General features: G+C 44.3%; 1 protein-coding gene across 7 annotated transcripts in view; it reads right to left on the bottom strand.

Annotated features, from left to right (window-relative positions):
- Window positions 1–12,950, bottom strand: part of SNAP91 (synaptosome associated protein 91) — a 63,392-nt gene extending 50,442 nt beyond the window's left edge. For all 7 annotated transcript variants that reach the window (XR_007777189.1, XR_007777190.1, XM_050972744.1 and 4 more), the window contains exons 1-2: window positions 12,863–12,950; window positions 12,075–12,234 (exon numbers count right to left, since the gene is read on the bottom strand). Coding sequence is in view for 5 of the 7 variants with exons in the window: in XM_050972744.1 (XP_050828701.1) it covers window positions 12,075–12,204 (130 nt within the window). In the remaining 2 variants the exon portion in view is untranslated. The remainder of the gene's footprint in view (window positions 1–12,074; window positions 12,235–12,862) is intronic.
- Window positions 12,951–14,001: the final 1,051 nt, after the last annotated feature.

Here is a 14,001-nt window from a genome sequence, read left to right as displayed (position 1 = left end):
AGACAGGCTACACAAGCATTCTAGTAGAAACATACTATGGAAAGCACCTTTTCAGCCTCACACACACAAAGCCAGAACACCAAAAAAAGGGGGGAAGGCCCCATGGTCCAAGAATTCTGCTTGCTTTCTTCTCCACTACAACCACCACAGCTTTTTAAAACATCTTCACTATAGGAAAAGTATTAGTTATCAAGCTTGGAATCTTCTCCCTGTCCAAAGTTGTAAGAAGCTCAGTCTTGAACCTCATTTGTACAGAATTCACTCAATTTGAATATCAAAGAATCCATCTCAGACAATAATACAAGTTCAGGAAAGTAGAAGAAAGATGAGAAATCACAGCTTTAATGATCTTTTCTTCTCATCCACAGAACTCACTTCCAACCCTCTTTCCACACAAATTCTGCTCCACAACCAGCTCGACAGAAACATGCATTTTTTGGCTCAAATACAAGAATTAAGCATTTCTGCTTAACTAGATATGAAACGCTACATAATTCTGGAGCTAAATGTGCCACTTCTCTCTTTTATTAATCTATTGGAAGTAAGAGCTGAGTCACAAATCCTTATTGCAGTGCCTTTTTTGCATAGTTCTTCATAGTTTAAGATTTTAAAAAATCCATTTGCATTTGGTGGACACCAACCAATGGTTGTAAGATTAAAATATAACAGCAGTTGTCTTGAAGAAATGCTATTCCCCATCCCGTTGTAATATAGCTTCTTAAATGCCAAACTCTAGGGTAAGAAGAGACATGGAAAAAACCCAGCTAGTGTTATAAATAGGTTTTGACCAATAACTTTGCATGAAAAGGAACTTTTAGCCTACATGGCAAATCTCAGACCTCATTCTACAAGACATTTCCTTCAGCACTTCCAACCTGGTAGCCTTAACCAAAATAAGCATTAATTTAGAGACAAAACTGGAACCACCAGCCAATCTTCTGCCCAGCCTTCAAAGCACTTATTCAATTTCCTCCAAGGGAATTGTTCTCTCCATCCATGCAAGCATTAAAGTGACAGTTCCCTTGCATCTTGGCTCTTGCTGCAAACAACAAAGCAATTTTAAAGGCATTATAGAGTTGCAAGATTATTGCTTAGAAGGGTAACAGTCAATAAAGTCTACTTAAATTACTATTGTCAATTGCCTATTGACATTAGGCACATTCACAGCCTGATACCAGGATTCCAGCTGTGGCCTGTGATTATCCTTTCAATGTAAGTGACCAACCCCTAACATTACCTGTTGGCTGTATCAATTCATAACTATCATCACTTGGGAGTTCACTGGAATATCAGCAACAGGATCAACTGCAGCTTTTAGGCAGAGAGTACAGCTCCACTAGACACACAAGGATTTCACATTTGCCACAACAGCACTGGGCCATTTACTGTAAGCTCTGCACTACAGCAACTTCTAATCCTAATCAGCCTTTACATGCTGGGCTGATCTTAACACTCCAAAAACATCTGGCAGAAAGTGGTAATCAGCTGAGGCATGGTACCTGAGCTCTTTCAGTTGCCATGCTGCAGTCTGAGAAGAATTCTATCCCCATATTATCCCCTTTCCTCAGAAAACCATCTGTTTTTAATAAACTTGTAGAAGTGAAACTATCACTACACTATCAACTCTGCCCAGAACAGCTATTTGCAATCCACTAAAAAGCTGAACGAGACTGAAAATATATTGCAAGAAGCCTGTTCCAGCTCCAGTACTTAGCTGTGACATTTTGGGAATAAAAACAAAACAAAACAAAAATTTAAAAAATAAAAATAAAAATTGGGTGGGGATGAGACAATGTGCAAACAAACTTCAGTGACAGTGTAATTAGCTACAGGCTTTGTGCTGGAAAGAGATCAGTTGACCAGGCAGCCTCAGAAGCTGACACATCTGACTCAATATCCAGGCCATGGTCCATGCTTTTGATACTCCCTCAGCAAGATTATTCTGAGTCCAGTTTTTTCATCAGTGGATGCCCCATAACGACACAACCAGAAATTTTTAACAAGAAATGAAATGCCCACAACCACGCAGGCAGCCCTGCTGAAAACATGAACATACCTGTAGGAAAAATAAACCAAGTGTTAAGGCAAAGCTCTGCACAAGCCAGGGCAACAGTATGACCTCCTGGAAGCATGCTGAAGCAGCTCCAACCAAGCAGCAAGTACTTTCTAACATGGTTGCTACCATTTCAATCCATCTTCTTGTATCTGTGTATCTACCATAAGGCAGAAGAGTCCATAAAACCAGATGGCTGCCTCATATGTGAATTCCGTGCCTTGTCCTTTTAACAAAATGAAAGTTAGACACAGCTTTACCCTCTCCTTGCTAAGAAAAGCAAAATAAAACAAAAAGGTAAAATATTAAACTGCTCAATTCCTTTATGTCCATTCCCTTGTACTGCATCAGTTAAACAAAATTCCTTTTCTTCTGCCACACAGACCGGTGAGTTAAAATCTCAAAAATCTTGAAAACACTGAAGTCTACTTCAAATAAACTTGACTCTTCAACATGATCTGGTAGCCTTTCACATACTGCAGATTTCTTGATGTTGCAAAAACCCCCGAATGTTAAATTCAATGGAACATCCACCTGAGAGACAGAAGATGCAGTAAGGACTGCTAACATTACAAAAAAAACTGCCAGTAGTAAGTTGCCATCAACAGTTTGAAGTCACCAATGCCTCTGGGTGATGCATTTGCCACTGGCAGTAGAAGTCTCCTATCAAGCTGCTGATGAGTGAGGAACTTTGAATCCATCACACAGGCTCATATCCAGGCAGCAAAGCTTTGGGCAGAGTCGGATCTCTATACTGGAACACCCAGAAGTGTCAATTTAACTCTTAAGCATGATATGGAGCATGATATTTGAAAGGTGTCATAATACTAAGTAATTTCCAGCTTTCTGATGAAAAAGAAGCAGCTTTTTAAACTCACGTATTACAAACACAGCAAACCTTGCTTGTTTACACTCTTGCCATTCACCACCAACAGAGCAATCTGAAGTTTAAATCAACTTCTCAAAAACAGAAAAACTCTAATGCAGAGTCTTTCATTTCATAGAATGAAAGATCAGATCAGAAAGTTGGAGGTAAGGCCCACATATGAAAATACCATTGTTTCACTTGCCAGCAACAGAACATCACTCCTGATAAAATGTACATGTTTTCAAAACACTGGCACACTAAATATGGTGAGTTGCTTCTGGTTTGCTATCCCTAAGAATGTACATTCTCCTATAAATACATTAAGATGAAGCTGTAAAACTTAGATTAGGAGCTACAAGCACAATAAACATACTCTGGATTCCAGAGCCACGCAACAGGATCCAAACCCAAGTCTCCATTTGGAAAGGCTGGATTTGAAAACTCCAGAGCTGCTAAAAGACTGATGCAATGATAAGATAGTTTTAATCTATATTTGACCTTTATGCACATAATGAGAAACAGCAGCCTTCAGAGGCAGGAAAAGGCCAGCTGGCTTGCCCCCTTCATACAAGCCCTACACTCCCTGAAGCAAGCAGTGAAAGGAAGAGTCCTGTGAAAAGCAGTTTCAACTCCCCCAAAGTGCATCTAGGTCGTCTCCCCAGTGATGTAGGAGACGTGCCCATCACAGTGCCAACCTGCACTGAGGCAGGATCACCCACCACTGCCTTACTCTGAGGACCTTCCCCTACACTGGTAAACCTGCATACTTTCAAACAATGTGGGCAACAAGTCAGCATCTTTTATTCATGCTTCAAGCAGTCATGTCTTTCTCTCGCTTCTTAGAGGACCATTTTAGAACATTCTGTAAAGTATCAGAGTGATTTAAGATCTATAACAGAACTGTGCCAGAGGCACCAGGAGCCTGCCAGGCTCTGCAGGCTAACCCCTGACCATCTGCTATGGAAGCACCTGCTGCCATCATGTCATCTGCTCTCGTGCAAAGCCAAGAGTCACTTTGAAGTGATGCACTGTACTGTCAGCAGTCAAGCCACAGCCTTGTATCACTTCTTAGGACAGAAAAGTTTAAGACACTTGCTTGAAAAGACACGTCCTTTAAGTGCATGGTAGAACAATCTTAGCTCAAGTGGACACCAAACTCTCCAATCTACCTTTACCAGTGTTTTGCATCCCAGCCATACCCTAGTTTCCTAAACACTTAAAAACAATGAGCAAAGAAGGCTGTTTTCTTTTTTATTCCTTCTTTGAGTCAGTAAAGCAACCTTGTCAAAGCATATGGCTCAACTGTTTTGTCAGAACTCCGTGGCCCAACTGCAACACAAGAGTGTTTGTAAAAAGCCAATTTGCTTTTTACCTGTGGTAATTTTGCTTATTGGCTTACAACCAAAAGGAGTTGATTGCCACAAGTCAGACTCAAGCTGCAGACACGTCCTGAGAGGAAGGGTTTGGTGGTCTTCAAGTATGATCATGTCTATCTACTCACAAAATCCCCTCTACAAAAAACATCATAACACATTTGAGTTTTATCAATAGCTAGTAAAAAACAGGCTCTAGGAAAGGCAACTGACTGACATGCTGCCTCTGCTCAGATGGCCAGAGTAAAAATTACATAAAGACACAACATTAGCATAACATCAGGGCCTTTTAGCATCCAATCCCTTTCATTAAACTAAGTTAAGATGCAGATATAATCTACAACAAAGCACGAGATCACATTATCCTGGGCAGCAAAGAGACACAGAAAGGTATTTAGACTTGGCTGGTCCAGAAGTCAGTGGTAATATTGTGCACTGTCATTTCCTGTGCCTACAACTAAACCGTGATGCCCAGTGAATGCCCCACTTGCCAGGAAATACTGTTCTAGTATTTTCCACCTACATTCATTTCAAGGCTGATGTCCAACATCACTTGTGATGCTAGTGCAGATAGATAGTACACTCTATTCCCTCTCTTAGTGAACTACAACTCTCAACTGCTTTAGTAAATGTGTTTCACAACCAAAAGAGAAGGCTTTATGAGCACAAACAAAATATGTTTTGTATTGATTTTCAGTATTTTCAGCCAGCTCTGAAGAAAACATGATCAAAATAGCAAGATAAAAAGCATTAAGAATGCTTTTAAGTGTCCAGCATATGGTTTGCAAGATTCCAGAAAAAGGAGACCTTACCATACTCTGCAAAGTGACAAGCTGGACTCTGCCAAGTATTCCAATTGCCTTCCAGCAATTGCCAACATCTGGTTTATTCAGGTTAATTCAAGCCACCACCTCTCATCCAAGCAAAATTTTGGGCAGAAGGAAAATCAAGCAGCCTTGGTGAATCTGATGGGGTGGGATACTCTGATATCAGCTCACTAGTGAGGCTTCACACTGCAATCCTGCTGATACTGCTGACTCAGAGGAACAGAAGTACTGCTGCAAACCCTGCACTACAGATCACTGCCTGCAAGGCCACCGGGAAGACTTCTTCCATCTTCTCATTTAGTCTGAGTTCAGGGCTCAGTCTTGTGCCAGATGACCCATCCTTTCTTTATATCTCCTGCAATGAGATCCAGACCCTGATTTCCTGGCTTGCTTTACTCCTTGCTTTTTTGTTTTAACGATATTTGAAACCCCTCCCTCCAAACCAGCCAGAACACTATTACTAATCTGCATGCCATGTGTTGAAGCTTGGAGGTGCAAGGTTTATCACTCATTGGTGAGGCTCCTGTATTTACTCAAGGCACACAACAGAACTTGTGCTTTTCCACCCTTACCAGCATCCTGATCTGTGCTCCAAAAAAAGGAAAAGGGCGTGGTAACTTAAGGGCACTGTTTGATACTGTCTGGACTTACCTTTAGGCTATGGTAAGGCTCAGGGAAAGGATATAATGTCATCACTCCAACCCCAATCTTTCCCCATACTCAGAAATACTGGAGCCAGCTCCTTCAGCAATACTGTATGTCCACAGCTGACTGAGGAAAGTCTATCCCTTTGTTTTCCTCAGTGCCAGGGAGTAAACTCAATGCACATGGCAAGGTTTTAGCAGCACTGGGAAATGCTGCAGCTGTGACTTCTGAGAACAGGGGTCTCTTCTAGATGTTGCAGAGCATATCTGCTCCAGCACCATGGAGTGCATCCTGTACCTCCTGCTCCACCTCTAACCTTGCTGTTCTCTCTGCCATTTCTTTTTCCTGTTCTCTCTGCCATTTCTTTTTCCCACTTCCTCTGTCTGTTCCGTATTTTCTGCTTTTTCCTAAGTTCGTTTTCCTTGAGGTGCCACAAACTTTGTGGATGGGCTCAGCTGTGTGTTGCAGCAGATCCACTGTGGAGTTGGCTGTGTCTGGCACAGAGCACATCCTGGTCTCTTCTCATGGAGGCCAGCCCTGCAGCCAACAACTTGTCATGGACACCCAGCACTGGGGGAAGGTAAGCAGGGCAGGAAGAGCAAAGTAGTCTCAAGAATCTTGAGCAGCAGTAGGAAAATGCCAAAAGCAGTGTGCCTCTACTACACTATTTCTTCAAAAGTGAGAGCTGCGAGAGCAGGAAATTCTCCTCTCTGGCTACCAATTTCTTAGTCCAGCAAGAAGCAGAGAAAATGAGTAGCCTTCAAAATGCTTTATGCCCTTCCAAGTTATGCTGTCATCTACTTTTAAGCACTTCAGAGGATTCTTCACATGATAGAGACACAGAATGGACTGACCATACATACAGAGCATTTTCTTGGAGACTTCACAGAACTCCTCACTATGTGACAGGGCTATGTAAAGCATGCACACAAGATAAAGGGTATAAGAGTGAGGCTGGCAAATCAGACAGATGAAATCAAAACACAGAAAATCAATGAAACCTGCAGATTTTTGTTGTTGTCATTTAGAAGATGTTCAATTGTTGCCAAGATCTAAGGGAGCAACACTATGAGACTACTATGAAACATACTCAACTACTAAATAGAAGTGATTAAAATCATTCTCTGGACACTGCCATCCTGACCATCTCATAAAAAGCTACTCCATTCTCAGTCTACAATGGAAGTCAGTACAACAGCAAGACCTGACTCGTCCCAGAATTTGTCCTCCATGACCTTGACAAAACATGTTTAACAGAAGGATCTTGTTTACTCATGAAAAAGACTAAGAATACCTGCCTCAGGACTAGTCAATCTTTATCAAGTTACACTGCTTGCACAAAAAAATGTTTAATATTACAGTGCCTACTCATTTTCCTGTTCCCTCATCTTCCCTCTTCTTTTCCTTAGGCATTGCACTGTAAGACAACTTATACACAGAACAGCTGAAATGCACAGGATCAAGTGATCCTGCCCATATTTCAACATTTGGATCTTAACATGAATTCAAACTTCCACCCTGATTCAAATACATTTTGAAGAATTGGCCAAGTCTTAGCTTGATTAGGGCAGCCTTCTCTTAGTATTACACGTGCCTTAAAAACAGTATTGGGGCTGGGGGGGAACTGGAAGTTAATGCCACTTTAATACTCAAGAACAACTAATCTAAAAAGTGTTCTGACTACCTCACCTTACCCATGACAGACATTTATTTGTACTCCTATTCAAAGGTCTGCAAATGCTGAGGACACACAAATGAAGTGTGTCCTCAATACCCTTTTGGGAAAGGACATGGTAAAAGCCCACAGAAACAGCCATTCAACACAAAACTGATGATGAGTCCTTACACACAATAAAAGTGCTAATCCAACATCCAATAAAGAATTATTCAAGACAAGAACTGCTTGCTTGGATGTTTTTCTTTTCAGGTGTGATAGCAATTCAATGGGGTGACAGAGGAGTTCCCACTACAAAATCCACACCAGCTATGACAACAAAAACTAAGCCACAGCATTCCAGCTGATCTTCAGTGGTAACAGTTAAACAAAGTCAGTTCTCTGACACACAGAAACTGTGACAAATTACTGCAATACAAGATACAGTGAGACATAAAAGAAATTTCTTTAGTAAAATGTGAAGGATTAAGCCCAGTGTGTACAGGGACTCTGTTTTTAGCAAATTTCTTGAAGGTAGTCCCACAGCTGTAGAGCCCAAGAGTCACCTGGACTGCAGAGCAATGCAGTACATCTGCACTACTCCCACTAGGAAAGGGCCACAAGTGCCAGCAGTCTTGGAACGCTCCCCAGATCACTTCAACAGCAAACAACTTCTGAAATATACACATCCTAGTTAATCTCATCCTTTAACCCACTGAGTCAACAAGACACTGAACTCTAGGGACTCGAGGTAGATCCACTGACCCCCAACTTTTGATCCACTGACCCCCAACTTTTGATCCACTGACCCCCAACTTTTCCCAAAAAGCAGAGACAGACATTCCCAGGAATAAGACAGAGGTTTCTAAGGCTAACCTGTGGGACCCAGCAATATCATATTTACTAAGCCTAGGCAAAAAAGTTCAACACATTGCTTTTGGTCAACAGACATTTCTATTTCAACACTAAAGAGCAAAATGATTCAAACTTGTTAGGTCAACACCAGAGACTGCAAAAGAAAGGTAGAAGATGTCAGGAAAGAAGTGTCTGTACAAGCAAAATACTGACAGCAGCCCTGCAGTTCAGTTAGCACCATGAATTAAACTATAACCTTCTTTTTTAGAGCCTCTGCTTGCCAGGTAAGTGCAAATATGCAAAATTAGGCTTGGGATGAGAATAAGATCCAGCAGATACACAGGTCATCTCCACAGCCACAGAAAATCAAATCCTGATATTCATCTACTTTGTTTTGACTTTCCACAAACATCTCCCAGCTCTTGATCAGGCTTCTGAGAAGGTCCTCTACCTTATGAGAAATATTTTGAAGAAGTGAGGAAACACATGTGGTCTTTTCAGAATGCACACTGCAGAACTTCCTCCTGTTGCAAAGCAATCCACTCAGCAAAATAAGTCAAGGAAAATCCCAGCCATTTCTATCATTTTTACAAACAGGAACTTGTTACAACCACCTGCAGACGCAACAACCTCACTGGTTTCCAATTCACTTCCCTAAATGCAAGCTTGAAGGTCTGTTTCTGAGTGAGATCCTATAAAAAGAGCTGAATTGAGATCTACCCACTTTTCCCTCATCTATCATGTGTTTTCACATTTGGCAGTCATGTTATTTCCCTTCTCCAAAAGCATCTCCCTGTTGATACCATCAGAGTCATTCCCATTTGAGGCTGGAAGCAGCCTTTTACTTGGCCCACACAATCAAACCCTCGGTGAAGCCTTAACACATCTTTCAGAACAGTTCTAAGAATCAAACCCCTATGCTGTGCACAAGTATTGCCTTCCCACTTGAATTATCAGCTTATATATCCTTAATGTAGCCCATATGCCTCATTCACCCACTGCAATGGCCCTTCCCACTGCATCAACATGAAGTTGCTAACTCCCCATTGTTGCTATTCTTCACATGAATAATAATTTGGCTAAAAAACATTGATCAGCTGAGGAAGAGGAGTCCATATAATTGTGGTGATTTTTAGACAACTTTTGGATGACAACGGTTTTGTAAGATGAAAATGGTCAGAGCTCAACTGTCCCACACCATCAGAGCATCCTAGATTTACATTCCTTTTCCCACCACAGGGACTTGAGAAGCTCATTTAATGCCATCTGGCACTACTTCCAGCAGTTGTTGAAAATTCACTAGTGGGAGATCTGGAGTTTAAGAAAATGGTAAATTCTGTTAAAGAGCATAAGATAGCAACCAAATGATACTTTAGTGCTCCTTCACATGACCAGCCTGTCCAGCACTGAGAGCCCATGCCAAAAGACAGCAGCATCTATATTACAGTCTGGATTTGAAAGCTATAACAAGTACAGAAAAACACACAAAAGTAAACACTTAGCAGCTCAGCTTTTCCACACTGACATTAATTCTGTTATTTTCTCCCTTACTTACACACCACCTTTCACCTTGTCACCTATGATCTCCCTATAACCCTCTGTAACTATTATCTTCTGCAGAAAACATATGAGAACGGGCATCATTGTATCCTATCCTTAAAGGACTACTTAACCCATGTTAAATAGTTGATCTCTCAATTTAATTTACAAAGCCCAGTTGCTAAGTAGGGCAGGGGAAGAGAGGTTGTGTGACTTGACACCTGGCCTCTAAGACACTAAATAAAATTATGGAGTTCCCTAAGGACACAGAACTCAAACACCAACACCAGAATTACAGCTCTTCATAAGGCATCACTCCAACCACCACTCTCTGGAACTTGAATTTTTAATCGTCTAAATCCTCCATACCTTGACATAAAACTTATTGTAAGGCATTGGGAAGTTTAACCTTTCATTCTTCACATCTTCAAATGCTACTTATCCCACCTGAAATGCACCCAGCCAATAAAACTCTGAACTGTTATTTACAGCTTGAAAAACAGAAAAGAAAGGAAAAAAAAAAAAAAAAAAGAGCAAGCATAGGTCTTCCTATGGAAATGATAACTTCTTTTCCTCTTTTATGTGTGACACACAGGTAGGTAAGAAATTCTGTGGAAATCTACTGGCTTCTGTCTGCAGTACATCCACTTTCTTAAATAGTAATATTAGCGCTTATATCCAAACACAAATCCTTTACTGTCCTTACTATAACACTGGTAGATTACTCCTACCTCACTTTAATCCTGCCTATTCCAGATAGTGAATTTATTTATACATGTATATACACACAGAAACACAGAGACACATAGAAACAGCATGCTTTCAAACACATGAGCTACGCTTTTTTTAAGCTAAAGCTTCTAGTAATAGATAAGGTCTGTGTAGGACAGTCCAAACACAGCCTAAAAAGTGTTTAAAAAGATTAAAATTGTTGACAACTACCAAATAACAACATAGAAGAGACATCAATAACCAAGATGATTTTTTAAAATACACAAGAAAACATGACAGAATATATGATAGCAAGACCAATTATCACTGGAGTCTAAACTTTACAGTTTAGACTCCAGTGAGTCTTCAATCAATGCTGCTTACATCAGCATTTCTTGGACACATATGCAAGAGCATCTAGATATACTGAAAGACCAGCCTACTATTTGTCACTTGAAGGGTAAGCTACAAAGTCATTAGAAGTGAAATCTGGAATTATTTTCCAGAAGTAATTCTACCCCCTTTTAACAAATACTGCATCATCAGAACTGTACTTACAAGCACCTGCACCAGCATTACTTAGTAATGGCCAGCAGCCAAGAGACTGCCTGGTATAAAACCTGCTGATCTTTACTTGAATATACTTCTTACCATGTCCAAAAAAACCATGGGAAACCCACTTAGTTTTAGATACTAACACCTGCTGTTAATCTGCCAAGTTCAATGCTGGACAGAGATACTACTGGTAAACAGGGCCAATTAACATCACACGACCAAATTCTTTCACCATTCTACTACTTGGTGTCTCCAAGCAGGGGCTGACAGTTGAAATGAAATTGTCAGGATGAAACATGACTATCTCATTGTTTTCCAGTAAAGATTTTGCCTCAACCTTGCTTCATGCCTTAATTAGCTAATGTCAGTCCAGAATACATCAAAAATCCGAGATAAAGCCGACAGCCATCTTCAATAAAACATTGATGCAAACTACTGGACAGCTCACAAAGTTGCTGTCTGATATTTGGGACCTCAGCAACAGCCCTAAAACTCTCCTAAGGTTGTCCCAATCTACAGCATGGTGTTATCCCACTGCCTTGCCATTTCAGCACGCCATCACCCAAACCTCTTCAGAAGTGGAGATGGCCCTGCTCATGCTGGTGCTTGGCCAGCTGTGGGAATATCATTTATGTATATGTCATCCTAGCTTAACCCTGACCAAAGTAGGCAGTGGCAAGAGTGTGTCCATTTTGCCCTGTGTCTGATTCTCTCCCTTCTTCCCAAGCCCCTGCTCCATAAGGCGCTCTTTCCACTGTCTACCTGGATAAAAGGCAAGGGGTCATGAGGAAAAAAAATGGCCGAAAGAGCAGTATTATGCAATAAGAGAAGAAATGCAATAATAACTCATCCTCTCCTGGAGATTTCCCATCACCCTCATGCTTTGCAAGCTGGATTAGAGCAAGCGTGACAGCCAGCCGGCTCAAAGGCCCACTAAAGTGCCCTGCGGGCAGGCTCCTCAGCCTTCGCTGGGCAAACAAAAAGGGATGCTCACAGTCCAGGTGCTTCTTCTTGGGCCCCATCACTTCATGCGTGGTGGCTTTGCAGACGGCTCTGGCTACGGCCGATCCCGTAACGCTGTACTGAGCAGCTGCGATGCGATCTGTCAGCGTCTGACCCGACATCTTCGAACGGCGTGCTGGCTGCTGCCTGCTCTGCAGGGGCGAAAGACACGAGAGAGGAGGGGGAGATGCCGGGTCTGTGGCCGGGGGGAGGCACGGCAGGGACGCGCACGGGCAGGGGCGCACGCACACGGGCACTCGCACAGCCCCGCCACACGCACAATGGTCCCTCGGGCAGCCCGGCCCCTCCCGAGGCGCGGCCCCCCCGCCCCGTTGTGTAAGCCTCTGCCTCGCTAGAAGCCGCCCGGGGCAGGAAGGAGGGTATTTTAGGCGTTGCGAGGAACAGATGAAGGGGAAATAATGACGGCAGCTGAGGGAGGCTGCACACAAATACGGTGCGAGCCGCCGGGATGGGGGGAAGGCAGCCCTCCCGCACCTGCCTCGGCAGCGCCCGACCCGCGGAGGAGCCTCCGCCGCGCCCCGGCCCCGCTGCGGCGCCCGCGCCGCCGCCTCCCCGGTGGGAGATTATGGCACCGTTGCGCCATGTTCTGCCCTCCCGGTGCCTCCCCCACCGCCACCCCCGGCCCCGGCCCCGACAGGGACACCCCCCGCCACCCCCCCGAGCCGGGAAGCGGGGCGCCGCTGGATGCGGCGGCGCCCAGCGCCATGCAGCATCCCGGCGCGGGGGGACAGCGGTATGGACCGAGCGCCAGCGGCCGACCTGTCAGCGCGTCCTTCCCTCCCGTCCTCCTGCCGCCGCTCCGGGGAGGGCACTGCCGGCCCCCGCCGCGACCGCTGCCCGGCCCGGCCCGCTGGCGAGGCGCCCCGCGGCGCAGCAGCCCCCCCCGTCCCCCCGGCCCCGGTAGCCCCAGGTGCCGGGCGGGCTGCCCCCTCCCGCCGCCGCCGCCGCCGCCGGGGATGCGCTGGGCGTCCACGCCCGGGAGCCGACGCTGCTATTTCCAGCCGGCGGCTTAATCCTCCCGCAGCCTAATCCCCGCGCTACTGCCGCAGCAGCGCCGCCCCCTAGCCCGGTGCAGAGGGCGGGACGGAGCGGAGCCGAGCGGCGCTGCCGCTGCCGCCGCAGATCGGTGGCCCGGCGCAGTCAGGTGACCCCGTTCCCCCACCCGCATCCCGCTTCCCGGAGGTGGCGGCGGGCACGGCCGGAGCTGCTCCCACGCGGGGGCTGTCCCGGTGGGGATCCGCGACTCGGGAAAGCCGAAGCCACTGATGCTTCCCCGGTCTGCATCATGGTCCTGTCGCGAGCGCTTTAAATAGTGCCTTGAGGGATCCCAAAAGCGCACATAGACTAGATTTCTCCAGTATGTTGTTTTGATCAAAAACATCTGAAATATGTGCCCAGAAGGGTTTTCTCTCTGTTATCTAAGGTGCCCTTACAGGTCTTGGTTACAACCCAGCCACATTCGGGAGGATGCATTGCTACAATTTTATTGTGTAATTGAAGCTAACCGGAGTGATCCGTGGAGTATTGGGAAATGGGGAGTACATATATTACCATAAATTGGCTGAACTTAGTTTTGGAGTAAAGTGATTTAAGTGGGTGGGGTCTAAACGAAATGGCACTGGTAGCAATTACTTCGAGCTGCCGGTAGAACAAATTTCAGAAGACGATGTCAGAGCATGTTATTAATTAGCTGGAGAAAACACTACGTACAGTCAGGATTGAAGAGTTGTGCACACCAAGTGATAATTGGGTTGTGTTGCATACAAAGACACACGGCACCATTTTCATTTGTTATACCAAGAGCAGAACGCTGACAAGGGATTGTGGTCTGTGACAGTATGAAACAGCAGCTTTTTTACTACTTCATTCTTTTTTTTTTTTTTTTTCCTTTTTTACCT

This window comes from Serinus canaria, chromosome 3 (genome assembly GCF_022539315.1).
Source record: "Serinus canaria isolate serCan28SL12 chromosome 3, serCan2020, whole genome shotgun sequence".
NCBI classification, from domain to species: domain Eukaryota; kingdom Metazoa; phylum Chordata; class Aves; order Passeriformes; family Fringillidae; genus Serinus; species Serinus canaria.
Note: the sequence above shows the minus strand (reverse complement) of the source record. Positions and strands in the feature narration are given on the sequence as shown.